The sequence below is a fragment of the Pteropus alecto genome, unplaced genomic scaffold, assembly GCF_000325575.1.
Source record: "Pteropus alecto unplaced genomic scaffold, ASM32557v1 scaffold269, whole genome shotgun sequence".
In the NCBI taxonomy this organism is placed as follows: Eukaryota; Metazoa; Chordata; class Mammalia; order Chiroptera; family Pteropodidae; genus Pteropus; species Pteropus alecto.
The window spans coordinates 954,286-970,695 of NW_006443566.1; the positions used below are offsets into that span (position 1 = coordinate 954,286).

At 34.6% G+C, this 16,410-nt stretch overlaps 1 protein-coding gene across 4 annotated transcripts in view; it reads left to right on the plus strand.

Annotated features, from left to right (window-relative positions):
• WAC (WW domain containing adaptor with coiled-coil) overlaps positions 1-16,410 on the plus strand; it is an 80,349-nt gene that overhangs the window by 33,298 nt on the left and 30,641 nt on the right. For all 4 annotated transcript variants that reach the window (XM_006924168.3, XM_015598741.2, XM_006924169.3 and 1 more), the window contains exon 4: positions 10,999-11,105. In XM_006924168.3, coding sequence (XP_006924230.1) covers positions 10,999-11,105 — 107 coding nt within the window. The remainder of the gene's footprint in view (positions 1-10,998; positions 11,106-16,410) is intronic.

The following is a 16,410-nucleotide window of genomic DNA, read 5'->3' on the forward strand; positions in this document are numbered from 1 at the left end:
CATTCCTGCACTGAGGTGTATGTATCGTGGATTCTCTTAATTCTGTTATTGCTCTTTGGTTCTTGTCATCTTTGTCAGGATTGTGCATTTGGTTACTTGGGCGATTCTGTTTCTGGAACAGATTATGCATCGACAGGAATTACTTTTTCTGAAATTCGAAACAGTTCCTCAGTAAACCTTAATAATCTACATCTGGCTAGAGCTATAATTGGACAAGGAGGGTGGTGGGAAGTAGTAAGAATGAGACTGAAGGGAGAGTGAAGTATGTAATATTCTTTGTCCAAAACATATTGCCATAAAATTGGTATGTAGGTTAAACATTATCAGCAAATATGATCTCTTGGTGTCTCTCATCCCCCAAATCGTTCTGAGCCTCTGTTATAGTTTTTTAAAATACCTCACAGTAAGTAACATTTGCATCTGCCACTTAGCACTGTGTATAAAATTGGGTAAGGCAATGTGGCAATATTTCCTTTTCTTTTTAATAGATATTTCACAGTTGGACCAGTAGTTGTATCCAAAACTGCAGCCTTGTCTCAACACAAAAGCAGAATGACCAAACATCAGAAACATGGAGCTTTAGAGTGTTATTTGTTTGTCAAGACAGGGAGCTAATATCATCTGTAAGAGAAAACTTTGTTTTCCTTGAGGTAACTCTGTTGTGATACTCTTTTTTCTTTCTGATAACCTCATAATTTTGGGAGAAGCACCTTTCCAGCTTATATTAAATGTGTTATGGGAAATAGAATGGAGGGTAGACTAATTTTTCTTTATTAATAAATATTAAGTTACACGTTTTCAGTGAGTGTTAAAGGTAATGAGTGTCTTCAAACTTTTTGCTGTGTCACACTAGTTATACTTAAGAGGTGATGTTAGGTACCTGCATATGACACAGGATGTTACTACTACCCAGCCTTTTAACAACTAATCTCAAGATTATTTTATCATTCCCTTCTAAATGATGCTGTGTGCAGTCTATAGGTTCCAGGATTATGACTGGGCTAGTTGATCCTTATTCCGCACTAACTGCTTTGCAGTAAGAGCAGCTCCTGTTTTAATGATTGGGCTTCCACTCATGCGTATATTTTATTTTAGCATCTTCTGACAGACCCAAGCCCTGTTGTAATTACAGGGATTATAGTCATGGCATGACAGGGCAAAGTCCCTGTGCTCAGGAAGTTTCCTCGTGGAAGAGAATATAAAGTGGAGAACAGACATGATAATTTTCTACTGTGATTTGTGCTATAAAGAAAATAAATAGCGATGGCACAGGTATAGGAAGTGGTCAGTGAAGGCTTTTTTTAGGGTGTAACTTGTGAATTGACACCTGAAGAATGAACCAGCCACCCATGTAAGGAGAGAATTCTGTGGCTTGAAGTTGGGGGGAAACATTAGAAAATCGTTTTTCTAGAAAGAATTCTCTTTAGTCTTGTGTTATCTTAAAAGATACATACTTGTAATCTGCTTTTTCATGATGCACCCAGTACTATTCAAAAGCATCAAAAACAAAAACACCTCAAAAGCTAAAATTAGGTTCTTAATGATTTATTTTGATAGTTTCTTGTACAGAAGGAAAACTTAGTTTGGCTTCCAAGGCCTTTGAGTAGTCTTTCGCTTAGCTTTACACCCCTTCTCTCTCTCAGGAATCTCGTATACCTTTCAAACTAGTTTGACTCATTGCCTCTAGAACCTTGTCGTTACTCATATTGTTTCTCTCAACTGAAGTTTATTCATTTCATTGTACCCGGTTAAATCTCAGATGATCTTTGAAGTTTCTCTTACTATCTTAATGTAACTGAGTGTTCAAATATGTGAAACATGAAGGTGTAAAACATACATGAAGATTCCTTTGCATTCATTTTTCATCCTTTCTTAGATTGAGGATTACGGTGAGGCTTCCAAAGTTGAAATCATCTACTTCTTGTTCAGTTGATTAGTCAGAAGGTAGAATTACTTGGAGACCCACAGACATGCCAGGACCTGCCTCTTTCTGTTTGCTGTACTGTATCTCTGAAAGCATCAGCTTGTGAAAGAATACTACTTGGTTTTTCAACTATATTGTCTGCTGCTCATCCTTTCAGAATCTTAGATAATTTGATAACTTTTTCAAAAAACTACTTTATTTTTCATACTAACATGTATTCTTTTAAAGGAATGCTTTCTTTCCTTGGACAAGCCAATTAACTAAGTTAAAAACAAAACATGGGGAGCAATGTGAGCTGTCTTCTAATTACACTGCTTAACATAGCTAGTAAGGAGAGATGTGTGCCATGATAGGGGGCTTGTTTTAGATTAGGGGCTCAGGGAGGGCTTTTCTAAGGAGTAGCATTTAAGCTGGAAGGATGGCCAAGATATAGGCAGGCAAAAGTGGGAGATGCAAGTGAGATGGAAGGATCTAGGCTAAGAAAGAACTGGGCATATATTCAACTGAAAGACCAGTATAGCTGAAGTGTACTGGCAAGGTGATGAGTGCTGTAGGATGAGGCTGAAAGGTAAATAGAGTCAGAGGAGTTCAAATGGCTTCCTTCTCTACCAGTTAAAATTCAGAACACATGTCATGATTTGAGGTATGTTTAAAAGGTTACTTTGACTATTCTGTAGAGTGTTTTGAAATGGAGATGAGAATGAGAGTGGGAGAGCAGTTAGAATATTAGGGTGAACCCAGTGAATTTCTACAGGAGTCAGTAAGAATAAGGAGATCCTTACTCCAGAATTCATTCTACATAGCCCTGTAATGCTAGCTGACTAATTCGCTCTGTGTGGTGTTCAGTCAAGTGCCTGAGATCACTGAAGAATCAAGAATCATGTGTTGATAATTTTTCTAGGCAAGTAGATGTATGACACAATCTTGCAGGTATAGGCAATTAGAAGGCTTTGAGAGGTTTTTTGTTACTTTGTTAATAAAGCCTTCACCTAGAGCTAATAGAAGTGAAAAGTCAGGTGACAAAGATCAAAAGAACTTAGTAACATAAGTATAACATTTCAGACTTCCTTGCGATCTTTGCAGTCCTACACTGTCAGCCAGTACCTTATTTGACAAATAAAGGTAGCCGCAGAAGTTAGATGACCTCATTTTTATTTAGTAAGGTAGAGACAAAATATGTTCTGAAGCTTCAATTGTCCGATTGAATGTTCCTTTTACTAAATGATTCTCAATTTGGTTAGACTCAAACATCCCACCCTTTAAAAAGTATTTTAATTGGCTATTTTCAAAAATTGAAATATAACTCACATACCACAAGATTATTCCCCTCACCCCCTTGAAAAACCTCATACCTATTAGCAGTTACTTCCCACTTTCTTCTCTCTGCCCACTCCCAATATCTGATCTACTTTCTGTCTTGATAGATTTTGCTATTGTAGGCATTTCATATAAATAGACTATATAATGTGCAGTCTTTCGCGACTGCCTTTTTTAACTTAGCATGCTGTGTTCAAGTTTATCCGTGTTTTCATGTATCAGTACTTCTTTTTTTCCCCTCCCCCCTGGGTTAAAATTTCTTTGCTTTAGTAATTTTCTGAGCCTTAAAGTATGTTTGTTTTTTATGAGATTATTATATACAGCTTTTTCCAGATTTACATGACCATATAACATTTTTTATTCAAAGTACCTCCGTAGGATTACAGTTTGAGAAATGATGATTTAGGGACTTCAGTTTAAGCTTGACTGGTGAAGGTATGATGGACTTTTTTTGGTAACAGTTTCAATGTATAATTCATCTACCATACAGTTCACCCAATTAAAGTATATAGTTTAGTAGTTTTAATATATTTACAGTTGTGCAACCATCACCACAATCAATTTTAGGACATTTTCATCACCCCAAAAGAAACCCTATAGCTATTACTCCTCCCCCCTCACCACACACACGCACACCCAATCTTGCCCCTAGCCCTAGGCAGCCATTAATCTTTCTGTCTCTGTATAGATACTCCTGTTATGGATGCTTCCTGTAAGTGGACTCCTACAATATGTAGTCTTTTGTGACTGGCTTATTTCACTTATAATATTTTTAAGGTTCATCTGTGTTACAGCATGTAGCAATACTTATTCCTTTTTGTTGCTGAATAATATTCCACTATATAGATATACCATGTTTTATTTTTCCGTTAATCAGTTGGACATTTGGTTTATTTCCATCTTTTGGCTATTAAGGATAATGTGCTATAACATCTGTGGACATGTTTTTCATTTCCCTTGGACATATATCTAGTAGTAGAATTGCTGGGTCATATGATAAATTTATGCTTAACCTTTTCAGGAACTGCCAAACTTTTTCAAAGCAGCTAAGCATTTTACATTGACAGCAGCAGTGTGTCTGAGAGTTCCAGTTTCTCTGTACCCTCATTAGCAGTTTTTTATAGACTGTCTTTTTGACTAGCTTTCCTAATAGGTGTGGAGTGGTATCTAATTGCAAGTTTGATTTGCATTTTCCTAATGGCTGATATTGAGAGTCTTGTGCTTTTTGGCTGTTTGTATGTCTTCTTTGGAGAAATGTTTGTTGAGATTTTAGTTCTTTAAAATTTGAGTATCTTGCTGTGTTTTAAGATTTTCTACTAGTAGGACTAGATAAAGTTCTTTGTATATGATTTGCAAATGTGTTCTCCCATTCTGTGGATTGTCTTCTTTCTTGATGGTGTTCTTTGAAGCATAAAAGTTTTTAATTTTCACAAAGTAATTTATCAGTTTTTTCACTTGTACTTTTGGTGATGATTTATGCCTGTATTTTCTTGTAAGAGTTTTACAGTTTTAGCTCTTACATTTAATTTAGGTCTATGATTCATTTCGAATTATTTTTTGTATATGGTGTGAGGAAGGGGTCCAACTCAACTTCATTCTTTTGCATGTGCAACTTAAGTATTTTGTAAAATCACCATTTCTAGCATGTAGATAAATAATGTGTGCTACCTATATGTTTAAGAGTAAGAAAGGTAGCTCCAAAGGAAATGATGTAATTTTCACAAAGAAGTTTGTATCACTGTGCTAAAAATACGTAGCATATTCATTTGGGCTAAACATATTGGACAACAGTACTGTTTTTAAAACAAGCTTTAATGAAATCGAAAGAGAACTGCATCTTTCATTTACCTTTGAAAATTTTTGGTTCTAGCTGTTAACAAAGGAATTTTCTTGATATCGTTTGTAATAGATACAAGTGCAGATGTGTAGTATATGGCATTGTTGATAATGAGATTGTTTCCAAGTGGTGAGCATCTCGATAAAAGTTTAAAACTAAGTATTCTACAGTACAATTTGCAGAGCAATTACATTCCTAGTTCACCATAATTTATTAAGGAGAATTAGGTTCTAGCTAATTATAAGTTGATTTTTTTTTAGACATGGGACAGTTCTTTGAGAAATGTTCTATGCACAGTAAGCATTCCTGGCCCTGTTTCTCTAAATGTCAGTGGGTACCCTCATCTAGAACAGTACTGTCCAGTGAGCCGTGTATGCAATTTTAATTTTTCTAGTAGCCAAGACCTGGAATTATTTTTAATAATATATACTTTTTAACCCAATATATCAAAATTAGTTTAACATGCAATCAATATAAAAATACTAATGCGCTGCTTTACATTTTTTTTTTTTGTACTAAGTCTTTGAATTGAGTGTGTATTTTGCACATACAGCAAGTTTCCATTTAGAGTAACCACATTTCCAGTGCTCAATAGCTATATGTGCCTAGTGGATATCATTTGGATAGCACATATTTAGAGGGAGTAACTCAACTAAAGGGGACTGTCAAATGCAAGCCTATTGTTGGGGAATCATCTTACCCATTTCTCTCCCTCCCCTAGAGACATAGTCTGGTTACCACAGCTTATGCTTTTCACTACCAGTAGCTTATAAACAATTAGTAAATTGGAGAATGACATAAATATAAACTGAAGTTGTATTGGTTCATATGTGAAATTTTTTTTTCTAGGCGAGGAGAATCTGAATAGGAGGAATAGGGTTAAACCTTCAAATAGAAAGGGAAAAGCCCTCAACCAGCTGCTGCGCAGGCAAGATGCCTAAAGAAAATTTAAGCCTGGTCATCTGTAGCCTTGCATGGCTCCCTGTCTCTGGCAAGCTGCACTTTTCTCCTCTGTCCATTTTAACTGTAGTGTAAATGCACAGAACTTCACTTCATGTTCTTAGCCCCAGCAAGCTGAATTTCTGTCTTAATGTTTTTTTTGCATTTTTCATATCCCTTGAAGCAATCTACAGCCATGTTGAGCTACTTGCTTCTGCTGTTCAAATTTTTGTTAAATGTTCTGGTTATAATAAAGATGCATGCTTTTGAGTAATTTGTTTCTACTCTGTTTTTCCCATAAGACTATTCTTAGTGTGCAATATTGTAGAATTCAAGGTTTTTTGAGAAAACATTGTTTTCCTAAACATTATCATGTTATGGCAAAAATACCCATTACAGAAATGTGGCTTTCTTTGCAAAATCCTCTTATTTTTAATTGTTTGTGGTCTCTGGTTTGGGAGCGATGAAAGGAAGACCAAAGACAGTGGAACATAATATAATATTTAGACTAAAAGTGTGGCTCAGATACTGATCACACCAAACCATCTTGAGAGTGCTTATTAAAAATTCAGTTCTTGGGGGTCCTATCCCATATAATGTGAATCAGAATCTCTGAGATTTAACTTTGAAATCTATATTTTTTAATATACTGAAGTTTGAGATATACTGAACCTATTCAGTCATACCTGTTATCTGCTTTTATTAGTTTGAAAAGCAGTTTGGGGAGGTGGAGGTTCTTGAAATCTTTCATTTAGTATTATTAGGTATATCTTACCTGTTCCTTGGTTAGCATGTTCTGAATAAGGACACAGATGCCTTAATGTTTTGCCCCTATTAGAGTCAAAACTGTTGCTTCACCTTTTGAAAATCTGGGTATATTTCCCAGCCTTGTTTGATCATGTAGAATTCCTACTTATATCCAGTTTTCCTCTTGTAATTGTTTAATGCCCCTTTCTTGCTGAGTCAGGTTTGTTTTGCTACATTTTTCTGGCTGGTTTCCCAGAGTACTCTCTTAGGACTCTGTCTTAGACTGTTAGTTATAGCCTTACTATCCAACTTCTGAGGTGTTAGAGGATGCCAAGTAGGATTAGTCTGCCTTTAAGTATTGAAGATATTGTCACAGAAAAGGTCATAGTGTCCCTTTCTTGGAAGCTTTTAAGACTAGCTTCATCAAGCTAACTTTAATTTCATGAGATTGGTTTAAATGTGTATCATTTAAAACCAGTTTTATCCCACTTATCTGCAATTACTATTTTTTTTTTTGAGATATTTTCATCTTTAAAGTAGTGAGCCTTTTTCCTGGTAATGGATAGAGAGCATAAAGGGTACTGAACCACATAAACAGCTTTTGCTTCCATTACTTTGTTGTGCTAAACGGCATCCGTGAGATTCTCACTGGCATATCTATTATCTTCCTTTGCACACTTGAATAATCATTGCATTTGGTATTAAAATTCTGAGTTCAAGTTTTATCCATGGCTCTACTCTTTGGATATGCTACCATCCACAAATCACTTATTTTTTCTCTCTGCCTTACACTAAGTTATACTGCTAAAATACACACACACACACACACACACACACACACACGCACTCTCTCTCTCTACAAGTGATATACTCTAGGTATAGAAAATCTAAAAAGTATAGAAACGCATCTTATCCTGAAACACAAATTCATCGTGGGGTAGGATACAAAAAATCATGTGTTTTTAAGGAAAAGCAGATTTCAAAGAAATTGCACTTTCTATAGATAGATATGGCCTTGGAAAATCTTAACTGCCATCCTCATTACTCTGACCCTGAGGAGGTTGTGCATAATCACTTTGCTTTTCTGCTTGTCTGTTACTTCGGTTTTGAAAGAACTATAAGGAGAAATTAAAAGGCTCAAATGAAATGCTGCCCTTCCCCCCATGCTCTGGTAAATAATATAAATTGACACTTTTATTATAGAGAGTTAGCTTTATTTAGCTTATTGTACTCATGTTTTTCAGGAGCTAATCTGCCTTTAGTTCTTAAGCACATTCTTCTGGCTGGAATAAAAGATTAGCCTGTGTTACTCTGTTTTCTATAAAACTTCTTATACTTAGTTTTGGATTCTGTTTAAGAATGTCACTTTATTTTTACTCTTTTACTAAAATATCTGTATCTTAATCTTGCTCCTCACTTTTTTAAGTTGTTTTGCTAAGTGGTCTGGATAAATTTTATTTCCTAGAATGTGGAGTCTAGTTCTTATTCAGAAAGCTCCTGTCTCTGAAAATGACTTCCCTCTAAACAGCTGATTCAGATTTCTCTTGATTCCAGAGTCTTAGGCTAGTGTACCTTGGTGATTATGGTTTTTTATCATGTTATGCCCTCCGAAAACACATAACTAGACCTAAAAGCTATCTAATAAATGTCTGTCAGGCTGGTGAAAGACTCATTTCTTCAGAGGTAAAAACTTAGTTAATTGAGTGCTTGTCGATTTTTGAATTTTCATTAATACTAAGAATAACCCTAAAATGGAGTGAATTCCTAGATCTTTACCTCATGAGATCAATAGATCTCATTTCTAACATACCTTATTTTTATCAAGTACTCTACCTATCATTCTTTTTAACAGATCTTTAATGTGGCACTTTTGTTTCATAGACCATTTAAAGCTATTTCATAGACCATTTAGCTCAAGAATGTATGTAAATAAATACCAGGGCATTTAACCTAGACTTCTTAATGGATTAGTCTGGTGTTCATTTCAGTCAGTAAGATTGGCTTTTTCTCTGTTATTGCTGACATATTTATGGTAAATTTTGTGGAAATCTCAACTCGACTTGTAGTATATAAATGATAATCTAGTAGTCCATGTTACTAGATCTATCTCTTATTTGTATTCAACTGTAAACTTGATTTAAAAAGAAATTCGTGTTAACATCTGAAAAGTGCAAATTTTAGCATAGGTCTAAGGTTTCCTTTAAAACTTGGAGTATTAATTTTTCTTTGTAACTGTATATTGAGGCCCTCTGACCACCCCCACCAGGTTTGGTGATTCTCTAAGAGGACTCAGAGGACCCAATAAATATATAGTCATATCACGGGTATGACTTATTACCATGAAAGGATGCAAAGCATAATCAAAGACAGACATGTGGGGCAGAGTCTGGAGGAAGCCAAATGCAAGCTTCCAAGAATCTTCTCCTAGTAGAATCATACAGAATTTTATATTCCTCCAGTCATGAATTGTGAGAACACTTGCAAAATGTTGTATACCAGGGAAGCTTATTAGAAATTTAGTATCCAAGGTTTTTATCGAATTTGGCTTATTATGTAGGCACTCTGCCTAGCATGCACCAAAAGTCTGGATTCTCAGTAGAAAAGCAGGTGTTCAGCTTAAATCATATTGTATGCACAAGCAGCTTAGGCACAGTGAGCAGCTGTTACCAGTTATTGTTGTGGGAACTCTCCTGAAATAGGTTCCTGCATGCCAGCCAAAGGCCAGCTGTGCAAGCAGGCCTTTCTGAGGATAGCAGTCTTAAGCCTTTTCGGCCCCCTGAGCTTATTCTTGACTGATTTCTTGATTGTGTTCATTCTTACATTGTTTATTGAATTTATTACCTACTCTTAAAATAGTTTGTTTTACATAAATACATGCCGTGTAACAAGATAAAATTAAAAACAGGTAGATGAAGAAATATCAGGCCTCCCAAGCTGCAGCCTGTTGGGAAATGTTCTCTATTGTGCCACCTACATTTTGCTCAGTACTTAAGTAACTCTCTTTTGTATTTTTGTCATATCACTAGCTTTACGAGGTCTTTGAATCTGCTTCTGGCTGGCTCATGTACCCGAGGTTAAATCTTGGCCATTACTTTTTCTCTTGCCATACTCTTATTTCATTAGCTTGTAGTGCTTCCTTATTGTATGCAATCAAAGTTGGAGTCCCCTACTTTTCATCTATAATGGAAGTGAATTCCAGATCCACTTCTGAATTCCTAGTTCTACATGGATCTGCTGACCATTTCCACTTGGATACCTAAAACCTTATACTCATCTTCTGTCTGTTCCAGTCCACCTTTATTATGCATTTAGTTTTTCCTGTTGATTGAAATAGTTAAATGAGTTCTTATTCATTTCTACTCATAACAACTCTGGTTCTGACTGCCATCTAATTCCTGGACCACTGGACCATTTAAATTGTGCTTCCCACTTACAGTTTTTGTCCATTATAGGAGCCTCTATACCATTGCCTGCTCAGTTAAAAAACAAACAAAAAAGTTGAATTATGTCACCTTGATGCTGAAAAATAATGTGGGATGAATTGAAATACTAACTAAATATTTTTGGCAAACCTTTTTGTGTCATTAATCATTGTTTTTGCAAGTCTGGATTTTTATACCTTGAATTAAGACAATAAAAACTATCTCTGATTTCTGTGATGTGTAGATTATTCAGAAAACTCATGAGTTACATTGAAGAATTTTTTTAGGTAGAATTGGTCCTGTTATTAGAAAACTTGATGACATTTTCATCATCTTGAAAGCAAGTACCTTCCTTCCCTGAGACTTAATTTTTGGAAAATTTAAACCTGTTTTAGTTGAAAATTTGGTGAAACTAAGAAACTGAAAAATAATTGCAAAAATATATTGGATAATTGTAACTTAGTTCTGTATTAGTTGAATTTTTGTGCTGCTTTTCTCTATGTATGTTGTGTTTTTGTCTTTTCCTAATAAAACTTTTATTTAAAAAAACTTACAAATTGGTAGAAATTATATGAGATTTTGCTCATCTAATTATAAATAACATTGTTCCATAGGATATTAACCATGTAGTATATATGCTTATTAAGCCACATCTTTAGTTGGCTAATAAATAGTTTATATATTAATAAGTATGAATATGTATTTCTGATGCTTATGTAAAATGATTTAGGCATATACAGTGATATGTAGGATAAATACCAATTTAAACATGAAATATAACTTAAAATTCACTTGGCTTTTTATTTTTTAAGGGACCAGTTACTCTCCACAAGAAAATTCACACAACCACAGTGCTCTTCATAGTTCAAATTCACATTCTTCTAATCCAAGCAATAACCCAAGCAAAACTTCAGATGCAGTAAGTATATAAACTTACCTAATTTTGGGGAGTAGGGGAAAATCTAGTGCCAAAAAAAAAAAAAAAACCCTCATACCAAGTCTTGCTAAATCTAATGTCTTCAAATTTTTTAAAAATCTAAGTTGACCTTTTCTTTATGTATTTGAACTACTGAGCTTACCTTATTAGAATTGAGGATAGTCAGATGACATCCTCTTGGTATTATTTCATTAGCATTCCTTTACAGAACATAATTTTACCATTGAGCTATCTGAGCTCTAAAGAACCTCACATCGTGAAACTTCTAAATTTAAAGTGGTTTACCTTGAGCTGCTTTTTCTGTAATATATAAACTTCATATAGTATACATTTATTGAGTATCTACTATGTATTATACACTCTGACACTAAGCCCTGTTCTCAAGGGTAGGAAACCCAATGAGGATTTTTAGATATTTCGAAAATGAAGTGACTATTATTACTCAGTTTGAATTTTTTAAATTCAAGGTTCACATGAAAGTTCCAATACCATTTATTCAGCAAAAATTTAATAAGGTTTCAATTTGTCAAGCACATATATAGTTATATATGCTTGTAGATATATAGAACTAAGAAAATGTGACCCATCCTAAAGGAACTTTTGGGCCTGTGGTGGAGGCAGAAAAGTAAACAATTAAAACAGTTGCTTTGGGAGCACTCAGTATGAGGACAGAATTATAGCTTGGATGAGGAAGGTATTAAAGTCTACCCAACAGATTGAATATAACTTAGCCAGTTGAAGAGGTCTGGAATTTGTATAGCATGCAGGGAGACAGCACCAACAAAGACATAGAAGTGTGAAATACCACAGTATGGAGAGTTACAGGATTTTGATAATGTGGAAGAACAGGAGAAGCTCAAGGTACAGAAATAAGAGGGAGTCTGATCACAAAGAGTTATCTGTCTTGCCAAGGAATGTGGATTTTATATAAAGGCAGCGGAGAGCTATTGAAGGGTATAATCAGTGAAGTAACATCATGTTTGCAATTTAAAAAATTATATGATAGCTGTGAAAAATAATTACAGGAAGAAAAGAACAACTAGGAGACTGTAGAAGTGTAGGTCGAATCCAACAGATTTTTGTCTTGGATATTTGGGTGATCATCATACTTAATCGGCATTGAAAGACCCTCAAGGTTTATTATTTATTATTTCTTGTCCCTTGTCGAAGCATTGTAGTTAGCACATCTCCATAGAAAATTGAGACATCAATGATAATATTTTCATAAAAATAAATTCAGAATAATTTTAAATATTGTGTTAATCAGGTTCCAGTTGGTGAAACAAATCATACTAGCTATTTTTATTTAGCACATACAGTTCAGTAACAGAATTTCATATACAGGATTAGTTAAGCAGATGTTGCAGGTATTGAGGACTAGAAAGAAAAAAAGGGACACTGAGGGAACACATACATAGGGATTACCCCTTAGGGCTAAGGAACAATGGGAAAAGGTTGGGGTTATCCAGATTAGGATAGTTTGGAGGAGAAGCCTTGCAGAGCTGGTGATAAGTGATGTGATGAAAGTGGGTATGACACATTTATCAGCTACAAAATTAAATTTAATCTAATCTGAGAATTGGGCTTTTGAACATTTCTGAAGATTACTAGTAAACCGACTTTTTCTTAAAACCACTTCTAATGACAATTTTTGAGTAGTAAATAAAACATAAAAGTACCTTTCATCTAATTTCATAATGAAAGAATAAATGAACAGATGATTATTGGGTAACCCAGGTTAACACATTTTAACCCAGGTTAAAATAAGGAATAGCTTTCAACAAAATGTTTCTTTTTCTCTTTGAGGTTTTCAAGTTTTAAATCTGTCTTTGAAAATCAGTAACAGTATTATGCAGAGCAGGGATCCCCAGCCCCCAGCCCCCAGGCTGCAGGTGGGTACTAATCTGTGGCCTGTTAGGAACTGGGCCACACAATAAGAAGTGAGCAGCGGGCAGGCGAGTGAAGCTTCATCTGTATTTGCAGCTGTTCCCCAGTGCCTCAGCTCTACCTCAGATCATCAGGCATTAGAGTCTCATAGGAGCACCAGTCCCTGGTGCCAAAAAGGTTGGGGACCGCTGATTTGGAGTACTTCATAGAAATTTGGTTGTATGGTAATTTATATTAAGCACTAAAAGTCGAGTTGGAATTACCTTATTATTTCAGTATTAGATTAAGATATTAACATGTAGCCTGCTGAGTCCAGTGATGAACATTTATTGTGGGGTTTTTAATCACAGAGCCTACTTAGCCCATGGTAAATATTTAGGGAAAATTTGTTGACTGATAGGACTTACAAGTATCATATAGACTGTTTTAGTTAAGTTATGCATATTTGTGTTTGTGTTTTTTTAAAGAGGCCTCTGAATTTCTTCATTTAGAAAAATTTAAATTTTCATTTAAAAACATTGTAATTGGACTCTTACCTTCAAAATATCGTTCACCAATTTTGATTTGCTAGGAAGCACTTTTAATTCAATCCTAGGTGATTTTCCATTTATATTCCAACATTTGATTTGCTAGGAAGCACTTTTAATTCAATCCTAGGTGATTTTCCATTTATATTCCAACATTTCTTATTATTAAATATCTTTTGCATATTTTGGAGCTTTTAAGTTTGAGGCTGTCAGGGTCTATTCTCTGTAACCAGTTTTGCCTGAAGAATTTCTACTTAATTTTAAAAAAATAGAAATTTATCATAACTCTTAGGATTCCATGAAATTCTTTGTTACAGTGAATGCCATCTTTGATGTTAATGTACTATTCTTTATTAACGATTCATAAATTAATTCCAAGATTAACTATTTCTGTTCCATAGGTTAACTTGGAGAAGAAGTAGTGAGACTCCATTTTGGAGAGAGGGTGGAAAGGGAAGCTTTTTTAGTGTTTTTTTTTTTTTTTTTTTAAGGAAAAGGGCAATTTTTATAGAAAAATTGTGAAAGATATTTTGAATTGGTGACTTAGTATCTGTTTAGTGCTAGTTTTTTAGAGCAGCCATTTTCATACTTTGAGTCTCAGGACTTACTTACATTCATGAACATTGAGAGCTTTTGTTTTTGTGGACTCTATTATCAATATTTACCATATTAAAAATTAAAATGATAAATATGAAAATAATTTATTTAAAAATCAATTTGTAAACCCATTAACTGTTTCTAAAACAAACAAAAAAAATAGACATTGAACATGCCTTTAATGCCTGACTTAGAACAGGAAGATATCTAGAATTTCACATGTGCTCTACATTCAGTTCTTTGTGATATCAAATCTGTGCATTCTCTGGGAAAACACTGTGTGTGTGGTAGAATGAGGAGAAAAAGTACAAAATTGTCTTAATTTTATTATGAAAATAGTTTTGAACTTGTGAAATGAACTTGGAGTCCCTCATGGGTTCCTGGCCGACACTTGCAAAACTGCTGCCTTAGGGCATATGTTGGCAACTACATCAAACATAACTTTGAAAACTTACAATGTTTGCAGGCCTTTTGTTTAGTTCGTAATTTTAGATCTTTTTTTAAATTAAGAAATTTAACACCTGAGGATCTAATGTCTAACGTGGTGACAATATTAATAACACTGTATTGTATAATTGAAATTTGCTGGCAGAGTAGAACTTACATATTTTCACCAAAAAAAAAAAAAGGTATGTGGGATGATAGATGTGTTAATTAACTAGATAGGCAGAATCCTTTCACAGTATATATCATATTATCACTGTGTACACTTTAAATCTTACAGTTTTGTCAATTATACCTCAGTAAAGCTAAAAAAATAACAATGGAACAAAAAAATTTAACACTTGCTGTCGTATAGTAATATTTTAAAAATTACCCTATTACTTAAAGTTCCCCATCCCCCTTTACCTTTTCTTGAGGATGAAAGTGGGGTGGAGAAAGCTGAAGTACTGGTATGTGATTGTAATGCCGGGACCCTGGAAGACATACTTGTAATAACCTAAAAATCTGCAGTGTCATAGACCCATGCTCTTCAAAGTTCTGGTGTTTGAACTTTACCTGTCCAGAAGTAGTGCCAGAATGTAAATTAACTGTCATTAAATACAGTGTTTAGTTGATTTCTCCTTAAAGCAAGACTTTTGATGAGGGAAGCAGTGTGTTGATACATATTCTAATGCAAGCTCCTTTATCTTCTCCAGGACAGGAAACAGTTTGTAAAACCATCACTTTGAAGAGCACTAGTCTAGACCATGTTCATCTTCTCTGGTGTGTGCTCTGTCCACCTGCCTCAAATCTTATTCTGCTTCTTCAGACCAAACCAGTAATCCCATATAATTACTTGCCAAGCAAACCAAAATCTTCCAGATAGATACATCCATAGAAGGGCTTAGTTTGCATAATAATTTAGGACTAGGGAGCAGTGGATGGTGAAGAACTTTTTCAAATTTAGCCTTCTGTGATTGGGTTTCTGCAGTTTGGTGTGGCTTAATTCTGGAAGCTAGGGGAATTGAACTTTAACTCTTCCCTGATATTAGAGGTTTGGAGGCATAGGGCTGATTTCCAGTAGCTTTATTTTTTTGAGACATAAACTTGAGAGTATAAACATATGGCAGTATCTGCAGTATTTCTTCAACTCCCCTCAAAATCATTACGGTATTTTGAGAATTGATGTTGATTTAGTGGAAATAATAGAATCTAGGAACCTGAATTTTGATCCTTTCTTCTACCACTAGTTTTTTGACCCCTGACCTACTCATAAGTTATTTCAGCTTGTTTCCTACTTGGTAAAATTAAAGCTGAGTAGACAGGGCACAAAAGTTCCTTTCCTCAAGCTTTAAAATTGTGTCATTCTATACTGTTGAACCCAGAAGAAAGATAGGCTACCAAAAGCATAACATTTCATTTTAATTTCAAAGCTCCTTTAAAAAATAGTTATGATATTCACCTTAAGTGTACTTTGGATTCTACCGGATTTTCTGAGGCCAGTGCAGGACACTTAAACTTTATGTTTTTTGAGATCAGTTTCAAGAAAACCAGGCCTTTCAGAGTTTTCTAATTTCATTGTAATTTTACAGTGCCTATAAAATACCAGCAAGAGACTGTATCTGAGAACTTTGAAAAAAACCAGTTTTAGTTACAGAAAAATTAGTGATGCTAATCCTATACATTAGATGAGACAAGGTTTCGTTAATACTTAACCCATCTCATAGATTTTGAAAGTGAAACATTCATAGCCCTTAATTAGCTTTGTGTTTACATTTAAAATTTTTTGTGCTTATTTGCACTAAATAACAGTAATTACAGGCAGATTGTTCTTACACTGTGATTACTTTTGT